Raw genomic sequence first — 25116 nt, 5'->3', positions numbered from 1 at the left:
TAAACAATGCTTAAAATAGACCACACCTCAACTCTGTGGTCTATTTTAAACATTAAATAAATGCAATTCTAAATTTTTTTTTTTTTTTTTTTTTAATATTATGCAGAAGTTTATTCATTATCACAATGAAGGTGAGAAGTTTGTTCACAATACAGGTACATCACAACTTTTCTTGCACCTTGAAAAGATAAAATATTTGCATCTGTTCTTTGCGCACAAAGATGTGATACTGATATAATATAACATAATTCTGTGTAAGAAAAGTATATCATTACTAGTACCATATATAATTGTTTTTAAATGTGCAATATAATCTCTCTGTATATCGAACACATATGCAGTTTATTAAACATTTATATTATATAAAACAAAGTTCTCTCTCTTCCTCTCATATACCGCGAGGACAAAATAGAGTTTATCAATAAAATAACTTCGTGCTTTCCAGTATCGGCAATAATTTTGTGTTCTATTGTCATTGCAAAATAGAATCATACTTTTATATAATAACACAGAGTGTGTGTGTATGTGTATGTATGTGTATATATAATGTATGTATTGATTGAAATAGAACACACGCGAAAAGTTTTCTTTAACCAGCCAGACCAGCTTTCTGCCGACATTTCTGCATTAATGCCCTTAGCATAAATTGCCTGCGCGACAATTGTCGAACTTGTTTAAGGAAAGCATCCAAATCTATAATGCCAGATCGCAGTCCCTCGCCAAGATAATAAATGGCATCCTCTGTAGCTGCTTCTTCGGCAAAAGCATTTAGCATTCTATAAATAAAAATATGAAATTAGAATCGTATTTTCAACTAATTATTCTTAATAAACGTGTCTGTTAAATTTATTTCATCGTAAAAAATTTATATATGCTTACTGTTTATACAACGGCGCTATAGTAGTGACAGCTTCATCAACGTCTATCGATTGGTTATCCGACAGCTTGGCGATCTCCTTCTCCAACTCCGCTTCCTTATCTTGCAGGATATTCACATTCTTCTCAAGTTCTTGCTTCTCTCTCTCGAGTTTCTCAAACAAATCCGTCAGATGAGACGAGCCACTCGTAAGCTCTTGCTGTGTTCGTCGCAGTGTCTCTAGTTCAGCTTGCAGTTGTGAAAATTGCTCCTTGAGCCGACGTCGCAGTTTATCCTCTACCGCGGATAGCAAAGATGCCCTTATATGTTCTTCCGTGATCGTACCAGATCCGCCAGAACTCGGTTGTACCGTCGGTGACTATGGAATAACAACATTCAAACATACAATATTTTATTCAATTTACTGGACTTATTGACTGTTATGCTGCGTTCGGAAACATTACCTATGTGCACACAAGTGACATCCGAACGCAGCCTTATGTACAAATACAAACTTAATAATCATAAATCAAATTTATAAGCACGTATTACATAGGCTAAGGTAATAAGGTAAAGGTAAAAAGGTATAAAGAATGTGGTACCGGTTGTGTAGCTGGTGGATATGGCGAATACGGACCATTGTATCCTTGCCGCGGATAACTTGGAGTGGATCCAGCATAGGAACCATAAGAACCTGGATATGGAAATCCTCCGGACGCTGTGGATGGATACGGTGGGTAAACATTGCTACCACCAGAATATTGAGAATTTGTTGGATACGGTGCAAAGCTTGATACACTTCCACTGCCAGGTACAGGCATGAATGCTACAAAGAGATTTAATGAAAATGACAAAATAGATTAGATTAAAATATATGAATTTGTAATGTTCAGTTACTTCTGTTGTAAAAGTTACTTACGTTGAACGGGGTACGGTGTAGACTGCTGTATTTCTGATTTTGTTTTGGCGTAAACTGGAGGATAGTCTCCAAAAGTTACAATCATAACTTGAATTAGATCAAGCAAATCTGAATTGTGCTGCAAAACAAACAGATTAAAAGAATCATTATCAAATAATTGTAAACTATCAAATAGGTGTAAACTATTCTGACAAATAACAATCAAAATATTATTTTTATGGTTTCTAATATATATATATATAAACAAATCTGTTCTCTTTATTAATAATCTTTTATAGAAATTATGGAAATACTTACTGGCAACCATTCGTGGAGATATGGCAAATAAATTTTACCATTGTGATCTACATACATACTGACTTTGATGTGCATGTCTGCTGTTGGCTTAACATAGCACATAGGTGCATTATTGGGATGTGTATCCATTAGCCATATGCAGATTGGAATATTATAAGAAGTACCTAACGTAAATAAAAGCAATTAAGATGTTTAAAAAATATATATATATACTCTATTATAATATATTTTATAATTACACATTAAAATTATACATTAAACATTATTTTATACATTAAAGATTCTCTATTAAAAACTCTTACCTTTATAAACAACAGGTATGGTTCCTTGTAAATTAAGTAGTTCTTTGCGCGAGCCATCATTGAAAACTAATATTAAACAGTATGAATCAATTAACAAAACTTTGACGTGTATCAACTTGTGTACATATATAATCAATTTATCAAGGTTTACTTACCAAAAGGCTCAATCTCATATACTAAGCCTTTGTAAACATTTAAAACACTTGTTACATGATTCTTTGTTATGTCTGCATTCTGATACTAAAAATATAAATAATAGTCTTATAGCACAAGATTGTTACAATTATTACAAAATTGTAATCACAATGACAGTGATATCAATGTTAGACATAATCTCATATACCTTGGATAGGCCCTGTCTAATCCTCCCTTCATCCAATGGTGTCATCTTCACCATTTAGCACAAAAGATTGACACTAGGAGATAGGAGCGAGAAGCTCCTTGTTCTCTAGTCAACTTTTATACGTGCGTAATTATGTCTCTTCTTTGTCTCACGCCGTTTTGCGATATGACGTCATGTAATCATTGATTTTCGCGTTAGTTACACGTCTTGCTATCATTAGATGACGAGAAAAGTATGCGTGAACTCTTCACTGATCTGTCATCGAAACCATTTCCGTGAAGCAATTGCACATAAAATTACTTAGGCCTGTTCTACAATACAGTCGTGAGTTGTAATTCGTAAAAAATTGACCAATCACAATCGATTTCTTCTGTGATTTGTATGTGATTGGTCAATTTCTTCCGACTTACAGCTTACAACTGTATTGTAAAACAGGCTTTAGGCCTGTTCTACAATCATTTTCTACAGTCATTTCTATTAGTTTATTTCTATTATTTCTAATAGTCTACGTCTATTCACGCGTATGTGCGCATTTATCTATACTATACGTGACGTGTACTATAGATACATGCGCGCATATGCGTGAAACGGAACGCAGTTCCAGACTTTTGCATAAAGCCCGTTCTACATTGGGTGCGTTCAGACAACTCAACAGTTGCACAACGGTTGAGAGATAATCACTTCTGATTGGATCATACTTTTGGGACCGCAGCAGATTTTGAAGAATAGTCCTATCATAAGTGATGATCTCTCAACCGTTGAGTTGTCTGAACGCACCCATTGATCGCAAGCGCAAACGCAAGATAAAGATCTTGTAGAATTGACCAATCACGCTGGCCAATTGGCTGAATTGATCAATACGATTAGTCAATTCTATCAGACCTGTTTCTTGCGTTTGCGCTTGCGATCAATGTAGAACAGGCTTAAAGGCCATTCTACATAAAGGGTCGTCTACAATAGAGAGTTGTAGGCCGTAATAGTAAGAAATTGACCAATCACAGACAAAGTACAGAAGAATAATCGATTGTGATTTGTCAATTTCTTACTGTTACGGCCTACAACTCTCCATTGTAGACGGCTCTTAAGACGCAGACGCAGGTCGCAGGCCGCTGATCTCGCGGATTTGACCATTCACGTTTGTCAAATCAGCCAATCGATTTACGTGATTGGTTAATTCCTCGAGATCAGCGGCCTGAGACCTGCGTCAGCGTCTTAAGCCCATTCTACATAAAGAGCCGTCTACAATGGAGAGTTGTAGGCCGTAACAGTAAGAAATTGACAAATCACAATCGATTATTCTTCTGTACTTGGTCTGTGATTGGTCAATTTCTTACTATTACGGCCTACAACTCTCCATTGTAGACGGCTCTTTATGCGTTATCTTATTTGTATACAAAAGAACTAATACTTACTTTATAGTTGAGTTAATTTACTTCTTGTGTTGTTTTTTGTAATCTTTGCTTTTTGAATTATTATTACTATTATGTTGCAGCTTTGTGATTTAAAAGATATATATATTCGTATACATATATTCGTATAGTTGTCACATCGAATATCTTGGATATAATCGAATCGAAGGTGTAGTCAGAATTCACTCACTATTTTGTATTCACTATTATCTTTTTACATATTATTTTTCCACAGTCACTATATAACAAGCGAAACTTCCAAGCGTTAATCGGAGAGGGACACTCTTGCGTCACACCTCTCTTGTAAGACACGTCTGTCACATCTGTTCATTGATAACAACAATGTACTCGATGACATTGCGTTGTCATTCAAACATTAAATAGACTTACCATTCTTTTTCGAACCTTCGGCATCAATGGAAAAGAAGTTCTATCACTTGTATTTTCAATCAATTAGGTTATGACAATGATTCGGTCGATTCCGTACAAAAATATGTTTTTGCAGAACGAAAAGTGTAGAATCGAGCCACGACTAATCACAAACGTTCCGCCATCTAACTTCTAAATTGCGGATCTACAGCCAATTTTTTCACTTCTAGCAGCCAATTTTTTCACTTCTAGATAAGTTTTCGATAACTTTATCTAGACGATATCTCACAAAATTGGTTCTCCTTATTGGTTCTCAGAGGAATTTATCCAGAGAATAGCTATCGAGAGGTATGAGGAAATCGGCCGTTAGTCCGCCATATAGAATAGATATTATCTTTTTAAAAAGCATCAAAGCAATGTATGTTATTTTTTACTATGCCAAAATAAATCAATTGCCTATCTAGGCTGCGTTTGAGGAGCGCATTGTCACAGCGCTGTTGAATCAATTCTACCTTTATTGCTCATTATATGTAAAACAAAGATAGAACGACGCAATAACGCCGAAAGCGTGCTCCTTGAACGCGGTCCTAGTCCACTCACTTCACTTTACCTTTATCTCCCCAACTAAAAATATCCTTTCATATCCATTCCCATGCGTACCGAGAATGGCGTATGGACTACCCTTTCAGTCCACGAGCCATAAATGCACGAAACCACCATCGACGGATGCGAAGATTGAATCGAGAGGATGTTTATTGGTTTTGCTAAGCAATCAGCAATGTCACGTGCTGCAATCGCAAGTTATTAGATTTATATATATTATCAATGTTTTAAATAAATCATTCCCATAATCGCTTTAAGAGGTTTAGGTTTCAACCTCTTTTTTGAAGATATACGTGCTAAACTAAAATTGTTTTTAAATATTCGTACGATAACAAAGATCTTGATGTATATAAAAAATTTATGCATATCTATATATGCGAGAGAATAAAATTTGTATGTTATTACACTGCGCGCAAAGGTTATCGATCATGTGATACAGCTTGCAACAAATTTTAAATTGCTTGTGTTTTGTATTAAAATTCTATATATTTACAGATGTAATTGACTAAAATAAAAAAAGTACAAATTATATAGTATTAAAATTTGAAGATTTTTATTTATTTTATTTATTTAGTATTTGCCTCAAAGATATTAGAAAAAATTATATCGTGTTAAAACATAGTTCTTTTTTAGTTATAGTATTTTTATTTATAGTATTGTAAAAAATCTTTTTTGTGAAAATATAAAAGTAAGAACTTCTCATATAGAGCTTTGAATTTGTTTGCCAAAGTTTTTGGAATATATAATTTATAAAATATATGTACAAAAATACTCTTATCTAAGAACTTATCTAAACATTATTTATACATATTTGTTTAAATTATTGCATCTTATTAATTGTAATGATAGATAGATAATTGTATTAGCCTCTTTATGGTTATAAGAACACTTGTTTTCTTAGTTTTACTATTATTCCTCCAGTTTACATTATATATCTTAACATTTTTATATAGCGTTTATATTTATACTAAATTTATCAATTGTATAGTAATTGATATTTGTGCTTCTTTTTGCAGGTGTGTCCAGTTAATTTAAACTGAAAAAAACATTTAAAAGATCTTTTCCTATACACATGCTTCCTCTGAAAATATATAGGCAATCATGTAGAGCCTAGAAACAAATAGATAGAAGATGAGCCCGTATTTGACAGCTTTGACTTCAACACGAAGGCGATGCCTAATCGTGTTGTTGCTGATCCTAGGACCATGTGTGATCTTAAACTTACTAACATCCTCAGACATGCGTGAAGAAACCATATTGCAAAATAACATTGCTGAATTGCAAGTGAAACTGGAACATCTGCATGCCAAATATATTGGCAGTCAAGAAGAGATAAGTCTGCTTTCACATCAACTACTTCAGTTGATTGAGAATAGTCACATTCTACCCGATCTGCAGCTGCTCATCAACAATGGCACCTCTAACATTACAAACATCAAGCTGCCATCAATCTACAACTTTTTACCACATTTTCTCAATGATCCAAATAGCTTGCGTCCAGCTTTTGTACAAAGCAAAGGTAGATCAGGAGTAAGCATGGTACTCGGGGTGCCAACAGTGAAACGAGAGACCCAGTCTTATCTTATGGCAACTTTAAGAAATCTGCTTGATCGTATGAGCGTTGCAGAGACTGCAGATACACTGATTATTGTTTTAGTGGCTGAAGTGAGTAGAATGATTAAGTACAGATTAACATATAAATCATTATTTTATTTATTAGTGTTAAAAATAACACATTAATGTTAAAAAATATGTGTATGTATATTTAAAACTTTCTTTTCAGACAGATATGGATTACGTGATGTATGTTGCAAAACAAATTGAAGTTCAGTAAGTTTATATTTTATTTTTCTTTCCTATTTATTTTTTTTCCTATTATCTTCTATATTTTTTAATACAGTGTTTTCTTTACAAGTACTTTTATTTCTTATTTTAGATTCCCGAACGAATGCGAAACTGGTGTAGTAGAAGTAATATCTCCATCGCCGTCCTATTATCCGGATTTGTCGAAATTGCGCGACACTCTTGGCGATGATCACCAACGTGTTATTTGGCGGTCCAAGCAGAATTTAGATTTTGCCTTTCTCATGTCTTATGCCCAATCAAAGGGCACATTCTATGTACAATTAGAAGATGATATTCTGGCTAAGAAGAACTTCATAACTACTATGAAAACTTTTGCATTACAGAAGATTGGTACAAAAGAGAATTGGTTCGTTCTCGATTTTTGTCAGCTCGGATTTATAGGTACAGTATCATTTTTATATATGTATATGTGCGTACACATATTGAGAAAAATATTAAAGTGCATTAAAATACAGGTAAGTTGTTCAAGTGCGTGGAACTGCCTTGGCTGATCCAGTTCTTTTTGATGTTCCACAATGACAAGCCTGTTGATTGGTTATTGGATCATTTAATATCGACAAAAGTATGCAGTCTTGATAAAGATAGTGTAAGTATAGAAAGAATGGGAGAGAAATGTATAATGAAATACACTGATCTCTTTCGAAGAAATTTTTTTTTTATTTTTCTTCCAAATAGAAACACTGCAAAATGGCTAAAGCAGAGTTGTGGGTGCATCATAAACCCTCTCTTTTTCAACACATAGGGACGCATTCTTCTTTAAAAGGAAAAGTGCAAAAACTTAAAGTAAATATTACTCGCTTTAAAAAATTAATAAAAAATGTTCTCTCACTATGATCATATAGATTACATTACAAGTATCATATTTATGTAGGACAAACAATTTGGTAAGATAACATTGTTCTATGCCCACGAAAATCCCGAGGCAACTGTGGAAACTCAAATTAAACCTTACAAACAATACACGTTACAAAAAGCTTACAGAGGCGAATCATTCTTTTGGGGCCTGTTGCCACAGCCGGGAGACCACTTAAAGTTTAAATTTTCACATCCTATTTTTATAAAGAAGTAAGTTTATAGTGTTATTAGTAAGATTGTCAGTGCAACGTTTTTTTTTTTTCAAACTGAGAATTGCGATACATGTACATTAAATTGCGTTTTTTTTTTCTGTGTACAGGTACTTATTTAGAAGTGGTAATCCTGAACATCCGTCTGATAGATTTTATAACACAACAGTAGAAGTATTATCCGAGAGATCTCCGTTATTGGATCGGAACAACAACGATGTAACAGAAGATGGTTATTATATTATAGGTAAGAAATAAAACTGAGATTTTATAATTTATCAATCTATTACGTAGTTTATTAAACAAATATGTTATTTAAATTAAATTAGGAAAATTTGATGCACTTGGCATCGCCGAAGGAACTGTCAATCGAAATTTGGGCAAGATATCGGTTCTTCGTTTGACCGTACATAGTGAGAGCGAAAACTGGGCCATTTTGTCTGAGGTAAGATCTCATGATAATATCGTCTTACAAAGTTTTTGTTAATTGACTCGTTTGTGAGAATATAATTTTTTTTTTTTTTTTATTAGATCCATATAGTAGAGGATCAACCTAGCTGACGAAAAGAAGAAGAAATGCAATTTGAAATACCGTTTCTTCGATACGGATAATAAAATCGATTTTTAAATACTTATTTTTTAAATATTTTTTATTTTTCTGTATTATTACTTATTAAATCAATCAATAGTTAGTTCAATGCCGTCCGAAAGATGATTAATTTATCCAAAAGATGAATGGTTTTTGAAACTATATTAATTGTGAAACACACTTTGTTTTTAAATTGATCGAGTGTTTTATACATTTAACTTTTTTCTGTTTTATTTATTTGATCAATTAAAGTATACGTCGCGAACAAAATGTATTATCATCATATATGGATAAATTCTATATCTAAGTTAAAAAATAATGTCATAATAATATATGAAATTGACATCTCACATATGACGTGATTGTATTTAATACGTCAGATATAAAATTTGTTCATATATCAACAAATATGATATTCTATGAAGAACTTTTTTTCAAGGTAATGCTTTTTCGTTAAAATGCAAACAATCAGTGATAGTAATAATTTGTTTTTAATGATAATCTTGTTTCCTAACACATGATTTATTGAATGCGTACATAACACATCGTGAAATCGTATTTATTTTAGCGTAAATGTTTGCATTTTATAAAATATAGTGTCTTAATTTGAGGCATTTAACTCGAACCAGTACCTGCATCATTCGTGTGCTTCGATTTACTGTCGATGTTCATTACTGACTTACCTGCGCGTTGTACAGCTTCACGTACAAGATTCATGACTCGCGTTTACCTCCGAGTAAATAAAACTGTTGAATCCTTATTGCGCACTGAATGTATTGATCAAATGATCTTTAATATATTGATAGCGTGTATTCACTAAATCGGACTTACACATGTGACGCTAGAGAAGTATAAACGCAGATATATATATTAAAGAACAAGATATCGAAGATAAGAATTATTAAAATTGACTTTTCTACATATGTATACAAAACAAGAGAGTGTACTCTTCTTGCATACAATACGCGATATTTATATATTGCATATTATCTGCAATTTGCTATAATCGTGTCTGTATCTCTGTTCTGTCTTTGTATATCTGCTTCTGTGTCACTGTCAATTTTTTCTGTGTGTGAATGTGTGTGTATTTGTTTGTTTGTGTGTGCGTGTATAAAACACAATTTATAATTTATTACTGTCAAAATATATAATGCGAGACATCGACGCAGTGTTTGTTAACGCCCGAAAAAGTGATATATATAAAAAAAAAATTTATATTCTTCTAAATGTATGTACAACTATTTATTTTGCGTAGCTTTGTGTACGTACATGCGCGTGTGTATAGTTCTATATAACATATACTTGTGCCCGTACATTCAAGCGTATGTGTACACGCATGAAAAAAAACATCTGTATACTCTTCTATACATAACAATGAAAATCTATTTTTTCGATAAACTATTATATGTTAAAGTTAATAAAGTCATGCGTTTTTGTTATCTTATGGCCTGTACGATATACGTATGTCTGTCACCAGATGTATGTCTGACACCAGACTCACGACTCTTAAAAGTATATATCTATATAAAAAGAATAAACAAAAATAATCTTTCTAAGAATAATTTGATTAAAATAAGACGGGGAAACAGACGAAGATATTATTGGATATCAGAAAATTAGTTTTAGTTAAACGATTTAATTAGTTAAATCTAATCTATTTTCTTAGTGAAATTAACGCTTTGTACGGTTTGGGACTAGCCGTGACACCATCCATGAAGTCTTGTACGGACGGTTGTGGTTCACCAGGAACTACGGAAAAGTTGAACGTTTGCAGTAGCGCAGCCGTTATGACAAAGATGTTGCTTCGAGCTAATGTGTCTCCCATGCAACGATGACGACCTGTAAGATATATCATTTTTTATTTATCAAACTTAGAAGTATGTTCGTGTAGTATTATGTAGTTTATGCGATTATCTAGTAATTTTACAGTAACAAAGAAGAAAGGAACGCACCAATGCTAAACGGGAAATATTTGTCTGGCATAACAATTTTGCCACTACAATCGAGAAATCTTTCTGGACGGAAATCTTCTGGATCACCCCAAGACTCGTCCATAAGCACCATGTTGAAATTCACAACGAGCATCGTGTCCTGTGTGATAAATATATTTCGCTTTTATTAACTTGTATAAAATATTAAGTTTTTTTTTTATGACATTACCTTCGGTATTTTGTATCCCATAATAGAAGTGTCTCTCAACGCTCGATGAGGAACATTCATAGTTCGACCCATGAACATTCTTAACGACTCCAAGACAATAGCTTGGACATATGGCATCCTGGATAGTAAAAATATGATAATACTTTATGCAAATATTTATTCGTAGAGAAAAAATAAAATTGATAAATAATCTTCATATACTTTGGTCTGTCATCCAATGTGGGAAATCTATCGCGGCCGAGAACTTTGTCTATTTCTTCTTGCGCTTTTCTCTGAACTTCCGGGAACATTATTAGATAGAGGAATCCGAAACTAAGTGCTTTAGAAGTTGTTTCAGAACCTGCCATAAAGAGATCCATGCAGACAGCCAACAGCTGAGACTCTGAAATTTATTATTGCATAAGACCACGAAATTATTATTATTATTGCAAAAGATCGGATTCAACAATGCTTTGCTTTTATATGCACCTGAGAACGTGTCACTACAATCTTTCGAATTTAATGCAGTCAAATAGACATCCATTAGGTCCCGCGGCGCACTTGGTACAAAAGTATTTTTATGATTGTGCAATTCCTCCTAAAAAATTATTATTTTTCTAAATAATTTATCTTCGAGCATCACAAGATATTTTTTCATAAAATAATTTTGTGGTTAATAATAGAATAATTTACTTTTAAGAATGCCCACAATTCTTTGTGCACATTTATAAATGATTTGAAGCCAGACAATTCCGGCGCAATGAAACGTAGAAACGGAAAGTGACTGAAAGGCGCGCCGGTCATGTCGATCTCTTTTAGAAGCTTTGTTAAAATTCGCTGTAGATATACAAGTTCCTTGTCGCCGTAGTCATATCTATAAAAAAAATCAAGAATCATCAACAAGAGCTGATTATTTTAATATATATTTTTAAACTTTTATGAACATTTTTACGGAAGAAAATTGTAAATTCGCGTAAACGATAGAAACCTTTTGCTAGCCATCATCCTCCAAAGTGTGTTTAGTACAGTTACTCCAAAAGCGTCATCCATATGCATTATTATTCCCGTTGATTCAGATGCTCTCTTGACCTCCTCATAGTTTTCGGCTTTCATATATAAGTCCGCCGCTGTCCAAGATTTCCAATTGGACGATTCATTCTTGATTACATTCAACTCCGTTTTGTTCGAAATCAAGTTGTTCTCCGAGTCCTTTTGCAACATATATATTTTGCCAGCTTTATTATTATTATTATTATTATTATTCACTGTCACTGTATTTTGGATCTTGTAACTGTGGCTATCCTGTAGCAACTTTTTGAAATATTGCACTAGCTCGATCACTTCGTCTTGGATGATAAAAGCCATGTCGGTACGACCGAAACCAAATTCACGCAGATGTCGCAAAACAAATCGTCGTTGCTCCATCCAAAGTCGCTCATCAACAACAATAAGACCTTGAATAATCGCAAGCTATTAATTATTTTTCGAAAGATTGTCAACTGTCTATCTTCTTTTTTCAGTCCTTTTTCAGGTAATTTACCTTTTCTAGTGCCCCAAGTTCTGGCCTGATATATAGGTCCGGTCGGTCTACCATCACAGTCTTCGTTTGTTAACATTGCCCGTATACTTTCTAGATTGTTAAGAATAACCATACGGTCGCTACCAATTTTCAGACCTACGACAGGACCATACTTTTTGCATAACAACGAGCAGCTCTTGAACAGATACCCAGTTTCCTGGCGTATGCGCGCCACTTCTAGCGCACAGCCTAAGATGGGCCACCAACGTGGACCTAAAACGATAAAACACATGTATCAAAGTATAATTAATTAAAGAAAATCATTCAAAAAATCAACAAGTTATTTAATACCTGGTGGATATCCTTTTGGTTTGCGACAGCTTAGATACAGCAAGAGTAATAATATAATTACCAGAAACAATATTGTGAGAACCATCCTAAAACATTTTTATTATATATTACATATATTTATAATATATATATAAAAACATAAATAAAAATGTTTATAACACTGGTCGACAAAAAAAGCTTTTTTCACTCCATAAAATAAAATTTATAAAGTGGTTTTTATAGAAAATAGTTTCGAGTTATCAAAGATAAGGTCGCTGAAGAAGTACGCTGGTATATAATGTTTATAAATTGTTTTAAAAATAATGTAAAAATATTTAACAATATGAGGTCAGTATCGAGCTATAAAGATAGATGTGTAATATACTTATTTACTCAATGTTTATTACAATAATACGGTGCGAAACGTTTCGACATACACAGATGTCATTTTCAGTCGCAAAATACAATAATATTAAATAAAATTAAATGTGGCTGTCATAGTCGTATGCAGGCAGCATTTGACTCTTTACTTCTGACTTTTTTATTTTATATTGTGACACATACATTCCATCGCAAGGTATGTCCATCTGCCTGCATACGACTATGACAGCCACATTTAATTTTATTTAATATTATTGTATTTTGCGACTGAAGATGACATCTGTGTATGTCGAAACGTTTCGCACCGTATTATTGTAATAAACATTGAGTAAACAAGTATATTACATCTATCTTTATAGCTCGATACTGATCTCATATTGTTAAATATCTTTACATTGTTTTTACAACACGAGCGAGTATTATTTTATTTTATTCATTTTATTGTTTTAAAAATATTGATCAAATATATCTGGATTTTATTTCGTAAAAGTACAAATCTTGTAATATTAGCAATTGTCTACACTGAATACACTGATTCTACATCCCGGTAAAAAATTTTTTATATATACTTATACAAAAATTAAAATAATTATATCTAATTATGCAAATTTATATGTGCCGAATATTTCCATACAATTTTATACACGGAGAATTTCTTTTTTAAGAGAATGGCTTCAGAGATATTCCATATCAAATTACAAAATAACTCTATTAGTATCATGTTAGATACAAAAAATTATATAAAACTATATTTTTACTATATTTTAAAAAAAGTTTTGATATATAATCATATATACTTATACACAAATTAAAATTATTATATCTAATTATGCAAATTTATATATATATATATATATATATATATATACCGAATATGTCCGTACAATTTTATACATGAAAAATTTTTTACCGGGATAGAATCTCTTATATTCAATTTTTTCAACAATTTATCTATTTCTACTAAACAAATAAGAAAAACGATTATGTTTAATCAATGTTAATATTTGTTTATTTTCGGATATGCACATGCACATTTATATAGCGCGCAAAAAAGATAAAATGAGTGTTAAGTGAGAATCGAAAAGAAAGTGAAACACTTGCAGAATTGAGTGAAAGTTTTATGCGGAAGACCTAGTATTGACGTCGACTAGCGTGATTCCACAACTTCGTTATGCAATGAAACATTTAACTAGTCTTGTAAGATGATGTCTAAAATGCGAGATTACTCTTAAATTTTTTTATTTAGTTTAAAATTTTATGCACTCCCAAACAATTCGGCATTTTCCATTGAAACAATTCTTAACTTAAGAAAAAAGTACTATAAATTATTACATTTGCATATATATGTGGCACAGTCTATTTTTATTTTATTCAAAAATTGAAAGTTATTTACATATTTGGATCTTTGAAAGTTATTTTACATTTTAATTTCATTTGAAATTAAACAAATATATATTTAAAATACGCATTAATTTTTTTAATATATATATTTTTTAAGTGTATTAAACAGTTTAAAAATAAAAATGTTTCATTACGTCTTGTAAAATAAAATGTGTGTGTGTTTCGAGTTTTGAAGAAATAAAAATTGTACGCGCCACGAGGAAAGAAAGGAATTTCAACATTAATGAACTTACATTTGCGCACTCTCTGTCAACATCTTCAGTTTAAACTTACCTTACACTGGGAGAAATTTTCTCGTCTATCACATGAGTGAAACTGGCCGTGGACCAGCGTTCAGCCTGCTTTTAAACCTTTCTTCATCATGCACGTATGAGTGTACGGGCATTACGCAATATATTAAAAGCTAAGGATTGACTACAGTGGAAACGAAAACAAGTTTTTTTTTTTAAATGTAAATAGAGATGATCGGGTTTTCTATCGTAGCAAATTGAATATTATTTCACCGTTTAATATCTCTATTGACGTTTAATAAAAAACTTATTTTTTGGAACAGAAACAGAGTTGACCTGTCGAAAAATGGGTTTATATGCAGAAAAATGTTTATTGGATTGTTTTAAAACAACAAACTTTATTTTGTTATTTAGTATTTTCAATAATCGTTTCATTACTTGTATCAATTTCTTCCACGTCTTGCCAATGTAGAGGTAATCTGTCGCCCCATTTGCTGTTTCTCGCACAACGATACATGTGCCTAAAGATAAAAATCAAGTTATTTAATTAATAACATGGTAACGCACTAAACACTAATTTTGATCGTACCTTCCATGTTTATATTTTGTGAAGATCTCCTCTTTCAGTTCGCCGTTGGAAGTACACATGCGACAGATTGTGTGATTAGAACGATTCATCGTTTCTCGCACAATTCTCGGCCACTGCTCATCGTCTTCAGTTCGTTTGCCTGCAAAGAGAAAACAAAAAAGTTTTGTAAGTTTTCTATATTCGACAAAAATAATCACATAAAATCTTTTTAGTAAAAGACACTTAGTGAGAGTTAATAGTACAAATTTTTAAATTTTATTTTATATATAAAATTCTATTATCTTTACGTACTTTTCTTCAACACAACATAGGAATAGAGTTCCGATTCATGTTGATGACTGTCCAAAAATTTGAATGGATGATACAAGACTTCAAAGTTACATGGGGTAACATCTGTGGCAAATCTTGGACATTTTAAGTCGTGCGGACACTAAATGGAGAAAATGTTAAAGAATAGTATACCTTGTACTTGATGTACTTTGTCTATCTTTATGAAATTAATTTTACCAATACTCACAGGTGAGAAAATATGTGCAAATTGTATGTCGCGCTTGTATTTTGAGTTCACATACTTGAGGATAAAATCTCGCGCTTCATTCACCAACTTTTAAAGAAAAATAAAGAAGATATATAAATAGAAAGTAGAAATACATAAAAATTATATATACACACAAAATTAGACATAGATAACTAATTAATATAACTATAAATATATTTATAAATATATTTATAAAAAATAAACCTATTAAATACCTTAAAGCCTGCGTTAGTTCCTTCTTCTACAATAATTAAGTAATCTTTGGTTTTTCTCCAGAGTTTTAATATCGTTTCGAGACGTGATTCTGCACCTGGCAAGTCAAATAAAGAATATGCGCTCACTACAATATCGTAAGTGGGCTGAAAGAGAGAAACAAACACATTTCAAATTACAAGAAAACAAAAATAATTTTGGTATATATATATATATATAAAATATTTCATATTGCTCTTACATCTGCAGAGACAGGAAAATATTGGCGATAAAAAATTTTTTTAATTTCGGGCGTGGCAACTTTTGCTAATCTTTCCGACAGTTCAATCATTGGTTCTGATACTTCGACGCAAAGATATTCCTTTAGCGAGTCTGACCAAATTTCGGAAGCAGCCCTATCAAAATGTTTATTATTTTATTTCTTAGATATTATGCTAATCAATTTTGCGTTAAAATTATATATTAGATTGGTATTTTTGAAGTTTATATGATATTTTGACATTTACCACATGACTGTACCAAGGCCAGAGCCAAAGTCAAAAAGTCTTCTAGGCTTAAATTCTTTGTCACGTGCTCTGATCTCATCCAGAATCCTACGTATAACCGCATAATTTTGAACTCCTCTACTGAGCAGATACGTAAAAGAAGTGAGCTTGTCAAAATTAATTGGTTGCCAATTGTATACATTGGTCTTCAAAATTTGCCTTGCTCTTCTATTCTTATGAAAATCTATGTCTTTTATAGATATATTCTGATTACGATTAGCATTCAAATGTTTTTCTACTTTTTGTAATTTTTCCAACAGTTGTGATTGCTCCAGCGGTGGATGACGACCATGCAAATGACGGAGTAATTTTTTTACACTTTCTTTCAATTCCTTCAAGCTTATGTTATTCTTTTCTAAAAAGTAATATTATAAAATAGTGTACACAAGTTATTTTTTCATATATTATGACAAATGTTACAAATTTACAATATATTATTATATAAGTGTTTGTGAACATATTAATGATATACACAATCGTTGTATTCCGTACCTTTCAAAATATTTTCTGTTTCCTTTGATGCCCATGCTGGGAATACTGGTGTTCTAGGTTTGACAATACCAGGATGATGCCTATATTTTAGATCATTGTTAGAAATCAAATTCAATGTTTCATCATCGAGTATAGCTTTTGGCTTTGCTGACAACTGAAAATGCAATTTTTATATTATCATATTCTAATCTTATTTATTACACACCTAAGCACACACGTGATGTCATATGATAGAGAAAATTTATATCATACTCACACATCGTGAGGGTACAAATCCTGTCCAATGTACTCTTGGCACAACTAGCTTCACCATATTATATACAATAAAATTAAACCCCTCTCAATAAGTCAACAATTCACACATTTGTCATTAAAAAAATTCAACCTGTATGAAAAAAAAAAATAAAACAATATAACACTACATTAAAAAATTTATAACACATATATAAATACAAGAGACCGAAGAGACACGTTGTTAAATAAAAGTACTACGTACTATTAACAATCCCGCGAATGTTTATAATGCGCTACATAACCTCCACGAAATTTGAGTGATCTTTCGATAGAATTTACGTACGACACACTAACAAATATCGTAACACGTAACAAAATAGCAAAAGAAATTTAACTGTTGTCTATGCTTACCGAAAAACTCGCGAATAAAACTCGTATCTACAATGCAATCGCCCGGTGAATTAAAATTGTTCCGAAAATAATCCAACGTGATCAGTAATCTCGTTCGCGCGTGAATGACAACTTGACTGTCGCGTGCACATCAAGCGCGTCGCAATCGTTTTGACGCCTATTTTTCGACTCAATTATGAAGTTCGCGGAACACCTGAGTGCTCACATCACACCGGAATGGAGAAAGCAATACATCAATTACGAAGTAAGATTTTCATCATTGACAAATATCATGCGAATACAGTTTTGCATACATATTTTACGTTTTGCGCAATATTTGCGTTTTATGGACATTTTTGTGCACTTATGTATACATGTACATGCTGCAAATAATAGAATATATATATATTATTTATATTGATTCTAATTGTGTTATAAAATATTAATTTTTTTAAATATTATACATATAGTATATAAAAAAAATTATATATGTATAAAATTAAGTACATATAAATATATATAATGTATGTATGTATGTATAGAATTGTCTCTGATATTTTTAAAAGTCTGAAAAATATGTATTTTTGATATAAATTATGTTATTTTAGGAAATGAAGGCTCTGCTGTATGCTGCAGTGGAACAAGCACCATCAGCAGATACAAGCGAGGCTCATGTGCTAGAAAGTTATTTTAGTAAATTTGACGAGAAGTTTTTTCATTATTGTGACAAGGAACTAGCTAAAATAAATACGTTCTATTCTGGTAAAGTCAATAGTTTTCATTAGTGTTGTATCTCTTTGTGTCAGAAGATATTCTCTGTAGCAGTTGCTGACTTGATGCACAACTGACTGTACAAAGGATAAGAGAAAATGATCTATTTTCAGAAAAATTAGCAGAAGCCACACGTAGATTTGCCACTCTTAATAACGAATTGAGCGAGATCTTGTCAGTTTCCGACGATGCTCAAAGTCACAAGGCGCGCTATCGCAGACACATTCTACATAAAAAGCCGGTATCAGCACGCAAACTGCAAGAAGTAAAGTTAGCTTTTTCGGAGTTTTATCTCTTTCTCATTCTGCTTCAAAACTATCAGAACTTGAATTTTACCGGATTTCGAAAAATCTTGAAGAAACATGACAAAGTACGTCCGGTTTGTTACAAGCACGTTTATAATTTTAAAATATTTCATATAAAATGTAGAAAAGAATTGCTCGAATCGATTCTATATAGAAAACGATCGTATATATTCGAGATGTTGATACTTTGCAGCTTTTAAATGCGGACGTTGGTGCCAAATGGCGTGCGGAGCACGTCGACACGGCACTATTTCACACACACAAAGATATAGACAGGCTCATTGTGGAAACTGAAGCGCTAGTCACACGAGATTTGGAGCATGGTGACCGTCAACGGGCCATGAAGCGACTCAGGGTACCTCCTCTCGGAGAGCAGCTTTCTCCATGGATCACATTCAAAGTCGGTCTTTTTTCCGGCGCTTTTGTTATACTTTTAGTAGCCGTGATATTGTCCGGTGAGAGAGAAACACATGTTTCTTTTTTATTATCGATATATCAATATTTTGATATTTTATATATTTGCTTTATATATCAATTTCATGTGTGTTTTATGTTTAGGTATGCGATATAAAAATAAAGACAATTGGAGAGTATTGTGTCGAATCTATCGTGGGCCATTTCTTCTGATAGAATTTCTTCTTCTGATGGGAATCAACGTTTACGGCTGGAGATCTTCCGGAGTGAACCACGTGCTAATATTCGAACTTGATCCACGCAACCATTTGTCGGAACAGGTTTCTTTGTAGCAAATTAAAGCAATGCTTCCTAAGCTATTACAGTAGAATATGATTATAAATTTAATCTAAGCAAGATTTTTTTAATGAATTTTATACAGCATATAATTTCAGCACATCATCGAGATGGCAACCATACTCGGCCTAGTCTGGTCCATGTCTATTTTGGGGTTTTTGTATAGCGATACGTTAGGTGTACCGCCATTTGTTCAACCAGTAAGATCATGTATATTTCAAGTTTTGAATATTTATTAATGAAGTTTTCATTGTTTATTATATAAAACGCAACGAGCAATTATGATACAAAGCAAAGAATTTATATTTCTTTATCTTAAAAAAGACAAAAACTAAAAATTTATATATTTCAATTTTTTGAAGGTGCTGTTTTACGCAATGCTAGCGCTTTTTCTATTTAATCCCACTAAAACGCTGCGACACGAGGCCAGATTTTGGACACTGCGCGTTATGGGTCGTATCTTTTGCGCGCCTTTCTTCTACGTGGGTTTCGCAGATTTCTGGCTCGCCGATCAGCTCAACTCTCTTCATACAGTCTTCTTGGATTTTCAATATTTCGTCTGCTTCTACATCCAGAACTCCTCTTGGACCGATGTCACAGGTCTATATGAATTGCTCAATGTATATTGTAACAGTATTTGTTTTTTTTTTAATATAGTTATAGTTTTTACTAGAATTCTCTCTCTTATACATTCTGTTTTTCAAAATTCTACAAATATATTATGTTTTTGAATAGATACGGAAACTTGTATAATGCGTGAATTATCAATGAGACCAATTGTCGTGTGTTTACCAGCCTGGTTTCGGTTTGCACAGTGTCTCAGACGTTATCGGGATACAAAAGAGACATTTCCGCACTTGTTGAACGCGATCAAGTACGCTACGAGCTTCTTCGTAGTTCTTTTTTCCTACTTACATTTGAGGAACAAAAGTAAGTATTTCGCTTAGTTAACGCAAAAAAATTTTTGATCACTAACTCCTAAACTTGACTGTTCTTCAATAACAGAATATTACGCATTGTCCACTGAAAATCCGTACTTTTACTTGTGGCTTACGGCCAGCGTGGTGAGTTCGTGCTTCACGTATACATGGGATGTAAAGTTGGATTGGGGTCTTTTCGACAGTAGCGCAGGCGAGAACAAGTTTCTCAGAGAAGAGATAGTTTATTCATCACCCGTGAGTTTGTTTTCTCAGCATCTTCCGTTGTATCACTAATAATATATTATCAGCGATAACATTCACCTGTTTATGTAACTGATGGTTACATATTATCACATTTTTTTTGTTTCAGTATTATTATTACTTCGCAATGATCGAAGATTTTATTCTGCGATTCGGATGGGCGTTTTCCTTGTCCTTGACAGAAATGGGCTACGTTCACGCAGATCTCATGGTCACTCTGATCGCCCCATTAGAAGTCTTCAGGTAAGTGCAGACTTCACTTTGTGCTTATAAATGCACGTTGGAATGTTTTTTTTTTTTTTTTAATCGTTGTTTCGCTATATTGACAATTGATATAATATACTGTTTGTCGTAATTTTTGCATGAAATATATAAATTACTCGCATTACTCGGAGAAATATAATTAATTGTGTCGATAATCGGAAAAAACGTCGACTCGATGTCAACAATAAGCCGGCCGGTCTAATCGCTTATCAAGTGCGCCTCACTAATAAGTCGCTAGAAGGTTTATGTGGAATTACTTTCGGCTGGAGAACGAACATCTGTACAACGTAGGCAAGTTCCGGGCAGTGCGAGATATTTTCGTAGAGCCCATCAGATACGACGACGATCTCAGAACCATGATTCATCTAATGGATAACGAGAACAATGGGAATAACAATAATCACAACAACGAGGACGACGGCGATGACAATGATAACGGATTAGCGGAGTTCCTATGATCGCCAGTGTCTGATACGTTGTAATTTATGTTTTGTTTTTTCTTTTAATTTTATACTCAAATTTTAAATATTATGTATTTTTATATATCATATATAATTGTGATATATAAATTATCACTAAATTCCACTGTCTAATTGTTAAATTTATATCATATCAATCTTAAATTCACATTAAATGCGTGAGTTTTTCTCAACGAAAATATTATTACGTTTCGCTGTATTGATTGCGTAATATATTACTGACGTAATGTACGCTGACAACGATATGTTTTCTCGACAGGCGTTTCGTGTGGAATTTCTTCCGCTTGGAGAACGAGCATTTGAACAATTGTGGCAAATTTAGAGCGGTGCGGGATATTTCAGTGGCACCGGTCGATTGTTCGGATCAGACGCAGATATTGCGCATGATGGATGCTACGGACGGTGTAATAAATCGCAGAAGAAAACAGAAAATTGACGAGAAACGCAAACCGATTCGATTGCTCTTGAAGGGAGAGTCTTTGATGGAGGATAATTAAAGACCGTCAATTATCAATTTAGCTGATATAACGTTTTATGCACAGCTAAATCCAAACTTTTGTATCACAACTGTCTAACTGTCTAACTTTTTTCCACGTATTGTATCATGTTATCCAATCTGTTGAAAAAATCGCGCAGAGAGATCTCACACACGGATTTTGACGTACGTCGAGAACCACGTGACCGAATCATTTATGTGAAATGTTAAATGAATTACTTTATCGATGTGATTATAGAGATTTATGAGCGATGTTATATATTTGTAAGCAAGTAACAAATTGGTGTAACTTGTCATTGAGAGTTTAAACTGATCTGTCGTTAAGTTACAAAAAATGAACTATATCGGACCCAGAGAGATAAAATAAACAATTGTTACAAAGTAAAACTTTGCGTTTTTAAGAAATTATATTTCGCAGACATGTATCCCATTATAATATATTATGTATGTGTGTGTATTTGTCTAATATATGATATACTACTAGGGGGAGAGTCAGAGGTTTGTTCCCTCTAACTCCTTTGCGATTGGCAATCTCGTTATCGATTTTTATATCTCAGAGATATCGCTATCTCACTTTTATGCCAAACATAATATCTAAAGCAATCTTTTCATATTATAATATATTATGTGTGTGTGTATTTGTCTAATATATAATATACTAGTAGGGGGAGAGTTAGAGGTTTGTCCCCTCTAACTCCTTTGCGATTGGCGATCGTTATCGACTTTTATATTTTAGAGATATCGCTAATGTCCGATATTAGGTGCTGTCCGCCGCTAGAGGAACTCCCTTTATCAATCAAATTTTTATCAGCAGCCGTTCATATTAACAAAAACAAAAAAAACAAATGTTTTGCTTGTAAAAAGCCCAAGAAAAGTTTTTCTAAAATCTAAAAGAGAGAAGCAGAGCAACGTCAACATTTGCGCTGCCAAATGAACCGAAGAAGGGTAAATGTTATCAGATGGGGTGAAAGTGATTCGGAAATGCAGCGCCTGATAGCCGGAACAATGTCTCACATATATGCGACGCAAAAGCGCACATGAACGCTAATGACACAGAGACAGCTGCTTAATAACATTTAATGCGCTCGTGATAATCGCCGGCGCATGGCGGTAGAAACGTTGTGGAAGGAGGAAGACGAGGAGACCAGGAAGAGAGGAGGGCTGAGATTTCGCGAAACAAGGCATGGGAGTATTTGTTCGCGCAACGTCGGAGCGAGACGCTCCCGCGATCTGCGTGGGAGGGTAAAAATTGGCGGTGGTGTCGTTTATTGATTGAATCCGCGGAAGCCGCGCCGAACCGCGCAAACTCGTCGTCGGCACCCTGAATGAAGTGACGTGCTTCTGTCGCATATGGAAACGCGAATAAAGCGACGATAGAACGTGTGCTGCGTGCGGAAGCCATCAGCAGCTGATCAACAGCGACGACGACGACGACGACGAGAGGATGCTCCTTCAGAGGGGCTGCACTTGGCTGACGCTGATGCCGCTCCTGCTGAGTTTATCCATTGGCGAGCTCAGCTTTTATCGAAGTAAGTAAGACAGAAGGGGAGAGAGAAAGAGAGAGAGAAAGAGAAGTCTATGTCCTCAAACGAGACAACGTCTCCAGGGGGAATGACACTACACTGCCGAGGACCCACTTGTAGCCTTTTGAGGCGGTGCCGTCTTTTAATCCGCAACGATCAATTCAGCTGAATATTAAAATACTGTTTACAAAAAAAAAAGCCTTTTATCTGCAAAATGTTTCTCGTTTCTCGAGTTTGCGACAACAATATGATATTGGAAAATGAGATTGTTAGGACGCAGCTCATATCGTCATGTTTTGAATATATATAGAATATAAACCGCAGTGTATGTCTTTTCGAATATATAATGTAGTATTTTTTTTATGCAAAATTTATGCAAGAAAAGTAAAAAAACGGAACACAACTGATAATTAACATCGCAAAATTATTTATCTTTATTCTTTGTTCTTGGCTTTATTTTACTGAAAATAAATCAACTTTATCAAACTTTGCGGTTTTAAAGTCTGCGTTCTTTTCTTCTTCTTTTTGTTTGTTTATGAAAAAATTTATTCAAGTATAACTCATGAATCTTGAAAACGCGTGTAAATACACGAGATGATGTCTTACCTTATATTGTAGTGCGAATAAAAAAGGATTTTAATAATTTGCGATAGAGATTGTAAAAATTGATGCGTGTGCGGAGATAATCTTCGAAATGATTACTTGGAAGGTGCAAACACGCGTGGTGGATTGGACAATTCGAGACTCGAAGGTCAAGAGTCAATTGCGACACTGTTTGTGATGCGATTAGAGTTCGATCCGGCCGGTGACCGATACATATAACAATTTCTACGAGTACGGAATTTTGCGTACCCATAGAAAAAGCTCTTTTGCCGGGAACGTGCGGGCGATTATGCCGCGCGTTCGTGTTATCGTGGAACACGTTTTTATATCGCGGCTGCAGGAAACCCGTTCGCATATTATACAACAGGAAACCATAAGCGATAATAAATAACTCGAAATATGAGAGATGCAAACTTGAACGCGTAATGGTTGTTGATTTATTTCTATTTTTTTTTTGCAGGATAAAAGTCCTGCATTATCCTTTCCAAAAAAAAAAAAACTATCTTTCTTCTATAAAGAGCTAAATCTAATATGAAGATAATAATGATAAAAACAGTATGTAGCGTCCGGTGCAATCCGACGTAGATTTTAAAATATTTTTATTTTTAACTTACGTCTGTGTGTAACGTAGAATATATTATTGAAAATAAAGTAAAATTATTGAAATGAAAAAAAATGAATAAATGATTTTGGTGACATATTGCGCGGTGCGCGCGACAAAACCTCTAACTACAAAAACTAAAACTACAGAAACTTAACTACACACACAGTTCAAGTTGAGTTTCAGCTTCGCGGCGCATTTGTCAGATGTACAATTCAAGTTCAAACTTTGCCGATATCAAATACATCTAGCTTGAAATGTATTGCGGGAAAGGAGAATTTTAGTTTCTCGTATTGATATAAAACTAATTTACAAAGTTAAATTCATATCAAACATACGGAACGTTAAATGAAGAAAGAAATAAGAACCCAACAAACATTTCGGTCACAGAACCATATCCATCTGTGTCCTCAGTAGGATATGGTTTGGTAATCATGTCTGTCAACATGTGAAATGTCAAAATGCGACCAAAATGATGACAGAGTCTGCCACAAGCAAAGCGAAGTCAAATTATCGCCAAAGTGA

General features: G+C 33.5%; 6 protein-coding genes across 10 annotated transcripts in view; 3 read left to right on the top strand and 3 right to left on the bottom strand.

Annotated features, from left to right (window-relative positions):
* Nucleotides 1-73: 73 nt before the first annotated feature.
* On the bottom strand, nt 74-4755 carry LOC109858310 (tumor susceptibility gene 101 protein). Of its 2 annotated transcripts, XM_020435420.1 has the most exons (9): nt 4130-4755; nt 2718-2972; nt 2530-2614; nt 2375-2440; nt 2073-2236; nt 1776-1893; nt 1459-1682; nt 880-1235; nt 74-776 (listed from the first exon to the last, which is right to left on the bottom strand). In XM_020435420.1, exons 2-9 carry the CDS (start codon nt 2769-2771, stop codon nt 590-592), a joined length of 1254 nt encoding a protein of 417 aa, XP_020291009.1. In that variant the 5' UTR covers nt 2772-2972; nt 4130-4755; the 3' UTR covers nt 74-589. The 2 variants fall into 2 exon arrangements, with proteins under 2 accessions (XP_020291009.1, XP_020291008.1); XM_020435419.1 differs by lacking the exon at nt 4130-4755 and having other exon boundaries at nt 2718-3021.
* A 34-nt stretch (nt 4756-4789) lies between these two features.
* Nucleotides 4790-8659, top strand: LOC109858308 (alpha-1,3-mannosyl-glycoprotein 4-beta-N-acetylglucosaminyltransferase B). The gene is made up of 10 exons (XM_020435416.1): nt 4790-5295; nt 6115-6763; nt 6882-6928; nt 7035-7345; nt 7420-7550; nt 7640-7747; nt 7836-8029; nt 8139-8275; nt 8358-8473; nt 8560-8659. Exons 2-10 carry the CDS (start codon nt 6230-6232, stop codon nt 8587-8589), a joined length of 1608 nt encoding a protein of 535 aa, XP_020291005.1. The 5' UTR covers nt 4790-5295; nt 6115-6229; the 3' UTR covers nt 8590-8659.
* Nucleotides 8660-10040: 1381 nt separating this feature from the next.
* Nucleotides 10041-14713, bottom strand: LOC109858307 (probable cytochrome P450 303a1). 2 transcript variants are annotated; one of them, XM_020435414.1, is made up of 10 exons: nt 14661-14713; nt 12627-12712; nt 12297-12548; nt 11745-12210; nt 11450-11630; nt 11246-11354; nt 10979-11159; nt 10778-10895; nt 10570-10708; nt 10041-10456 (listed from the first exon to the last, which is right to left on the bottom strand). In XM_020435414.1, exons 2-10 carry the CDS (start codon nt 12709-12711, stop codon nt 10272-10274), a joined length of 1716 nt encoding a protein of 571 aa, XP_020291003.1. In that variant the 5' UTR covers nt 12712; nt 14661-14713; the 3' UTR covers nt 10041-10271. The 2 variants fall into 2 exon arrangements, with proteins under 2 accessions (XP_020291003.1, XP_020291002.1); XM_020435413.1 differs by having other exon boundaries at nt 14621-14703.
* Nucleotides 14714-14980: 267 nt separating this feature from the next.
* Nucleotides 14981-17732, bottom strand: LOC109858309 (methyltransferase-like protein 17, mitochondrial). 2 transcript variants are annotated; one of them, XM_020435418.1, is made up of 10 exons: nt 17640-17732; nt 17251-17379; nt 16995-17148; nt 16464-16857; nt 16199-16352; nt 15960-16103; nt 15724-15810; nt 15498-15636; nt 15207-15345; nt 14981-15138 (listed from the first exon to the last, which is right to left on the bottom strand). In XM_020435418.1, the coding sequence occupies exons 2-10, from the start codon at nt 17305-17307 to the stop codon at nt 15024-15026; spliced, it is 1383 nt and encodes a 460-aa protein (XP_020291007.1). In that variant the 5' UTR covers nt 17308-17379; nt 17640-17732; the 3' UTR covers nt 14981-15023. The 2 variants fall into 2 exon arrangements, with proteins under 2 accessions (XP_020291007.1, XP_020291006.1); XM_020435417.1 differs by lacking the exon at nt 17640-17732 and adding an exon at nt 17491-17579.
* A 60-nt stretch (nt 17733-17792) lies between these two features.
* Nucleotides 17793-22245, top strand: LOC109858306 (xenotropic and polytropic retrovirus receptor 1-like). The gene is made up of 11 exons (XM_020435412.1): nt 17793-17883; nt 18227-18380; nt 18503-18759; nt 18888-19149; nt 19253-19428; nt 19543-19644; nt 19807-20044; nt 20180-20374; nt 20450-20619; nt 20735-20868; nt 21628-22245. The coding sequence occupies exons 1-11, from the start codon at nt 17815-17817 to the stop codon at nt 21863-21865; spliced, it is 1995 nt and encodes a 664-aa protein (XP_020291001.1). The 5' UTR covers nt 17793-17814; the 3' UTR covers nt 21866-22245.
* A 642-nt stretch (nt 22246-22887) lies between these two features.
* The window catches only part of LOC109858294, a 12939-nt gene continuing 10710 nt past the window's right edge, over nt 22888-25116 (top strand). For both annotated transcript variants that reach the window (XM_020435396.1, XM_020435395.1), the window contains exon 1: nt 22888-23393. In XM_020435396.1, coding sequence (XP_020290985.1) covers nt 23309-23393 — 85 coding nt within the window. In that variant the 5' untranslated portion in view covers nt 22888-23308. The remainder of the gene's footprint in view (nt 23394-25116) is intronic.

The sequence above is a fragment of the Pseudomyrmex gracilis genome, unplaced genomic scaffold (assembly GCF_002006095.1).
Source record: "Pseudomyrmex gracilis isolate BER0280 unplaced genomic scaffold, ASM200609v1 scaffold_197, whole genome shotgun sequence".
In the NCBI taxonomy this organism is placed as follows: Eukaryota; Metazoa; Arthropoda; class Insecta; order Hymenoptera; family Formicidae; genus Pseudomyrmex; species Pseudomyrmex gracilis.
The sequence above is the reverse complement of the archived record's forward strand: the minus strand, read 5'-3'. Positions and strand labels throughout refer to the sequence as shown.

What these genes read in the sequence shown, in the direction of transcription:
- LOC109858309 (XM_020435418.1), bottom strand. Translation starts at nt 17,307, where the DNA reads ATGGTGAAGCTAGTTGTGCCAAGAGTACATTGGACAGGATTTGTACCC. An exon ending in ATTTTCCTGTCTCTGCAGAT is followed by an intron (nt 16,104 to 16,198) that starts GTAAGAGCAATA and finishes TCTCTCTTTCAG; the next exon opens with CCCACTTACGATATTGTAGT. An exon ending in TTGCACATATTTTCTCACCT is followed by an intron (nt 15,637 to 15,723) that starts GTGAGTATTGGT and finishes TTCTCCATTTAG; the next exon opens with TGTCCGCACGACTTAAAATG.
- LOC109858308 (XM_020435416.1), top strand. Translation starts at nt 6,230, where the DNA reads ATGAGCCCGTATTTGACAGCTTTGACTTCAACACGAAGGCGATGCCTA. An exon ending in GCAAAACAAATTGAAGTTCA is followed by an intron (nt 6,929 to 7,034) that starts GTAAGTTTATAT and finishes TTCTTATTTTAG; the next exon opens with ATTCCCGAACGAATGCGAAA. An exon ending in ACTGGGCCATTTTGTCTGAG is followed by an intron (nt 8,474 to 8,559) that starts GTAAGATCTCAT and finishes TTTTTTTATTAG; the next exon opens with ATCCATATAGTAGAGGATCA.
- LOC109858310 (XM_020435420.1), bottom strand. Translation starts at nt 2,771, where the DNA reads ATGGTGAAGATGACACCATTGGATGAAGGGAGGATTAGACAGGGCCTA. An exon ending in ATATGAGATTGAGCCTTTTG is followed by an intron (nt 2,441 to 2,529) that starts GTAAGTAAACCT and finishes GTTTAATATTAG; the next exon opens with TTTTCAATGATGGCTCGCGC. An exon ending in ATCTCCACGAATGGTTGCCA is followed by an intron (nt 1,894 to 2,072) that starts GTAAGTATTTCC and finishes TTTGTTTTGCAG; the next exon opens with CACAATTCAGATTTGCTTGA.
- LOC109858307 (XM_020435413.1), bottom strand. Translation starts at nt 14,643, where the DNA reads ATGTTGACAGAGAGTGCGCAAAT. An exon ending in ACCAAAAGGATATCCACCAG is followed by an intron (nt 12,549 to 12,626) that starts GTATTAAATAAC and finishes TTATCGTTTTAG; the next exon opens with GTCCACGTTGGTGGCCCATC. An exon ending in TGGGATACAAAATACCGAAG is followed by an intron (nt 10,709 to 10,777) that starts GTAATGTCATAA and finishes TTTATCACACAG; the next exon opens with GACACGATGCTCGTTGTGAA.
- LOC109858306 (XM_020435412.1), top strand. Translation starts at nt 17,815, where the DNA reads ATGAAGTTCGCGGAACACCTGAGTGCTCACATCACACCGGAATGGAGA. An exon ending in CTCTTGGACCGATGTCACAG is followed by an intron (nt 20,045 to 20,179) that starts GTCTATATGAAT and finishes GTTTTTGAATAG; the next exon opens with ATACGGAAACTTGTATAATG. An exon ending in AGATAGTTTATTCATCACCC is followed by an intron (nt 20,620 to 20,734) that starts GTGAGTTTGTTT and finishes TTTTTGTTTCAG; the next exon opens with TATTATTATTACTTCGCAAT.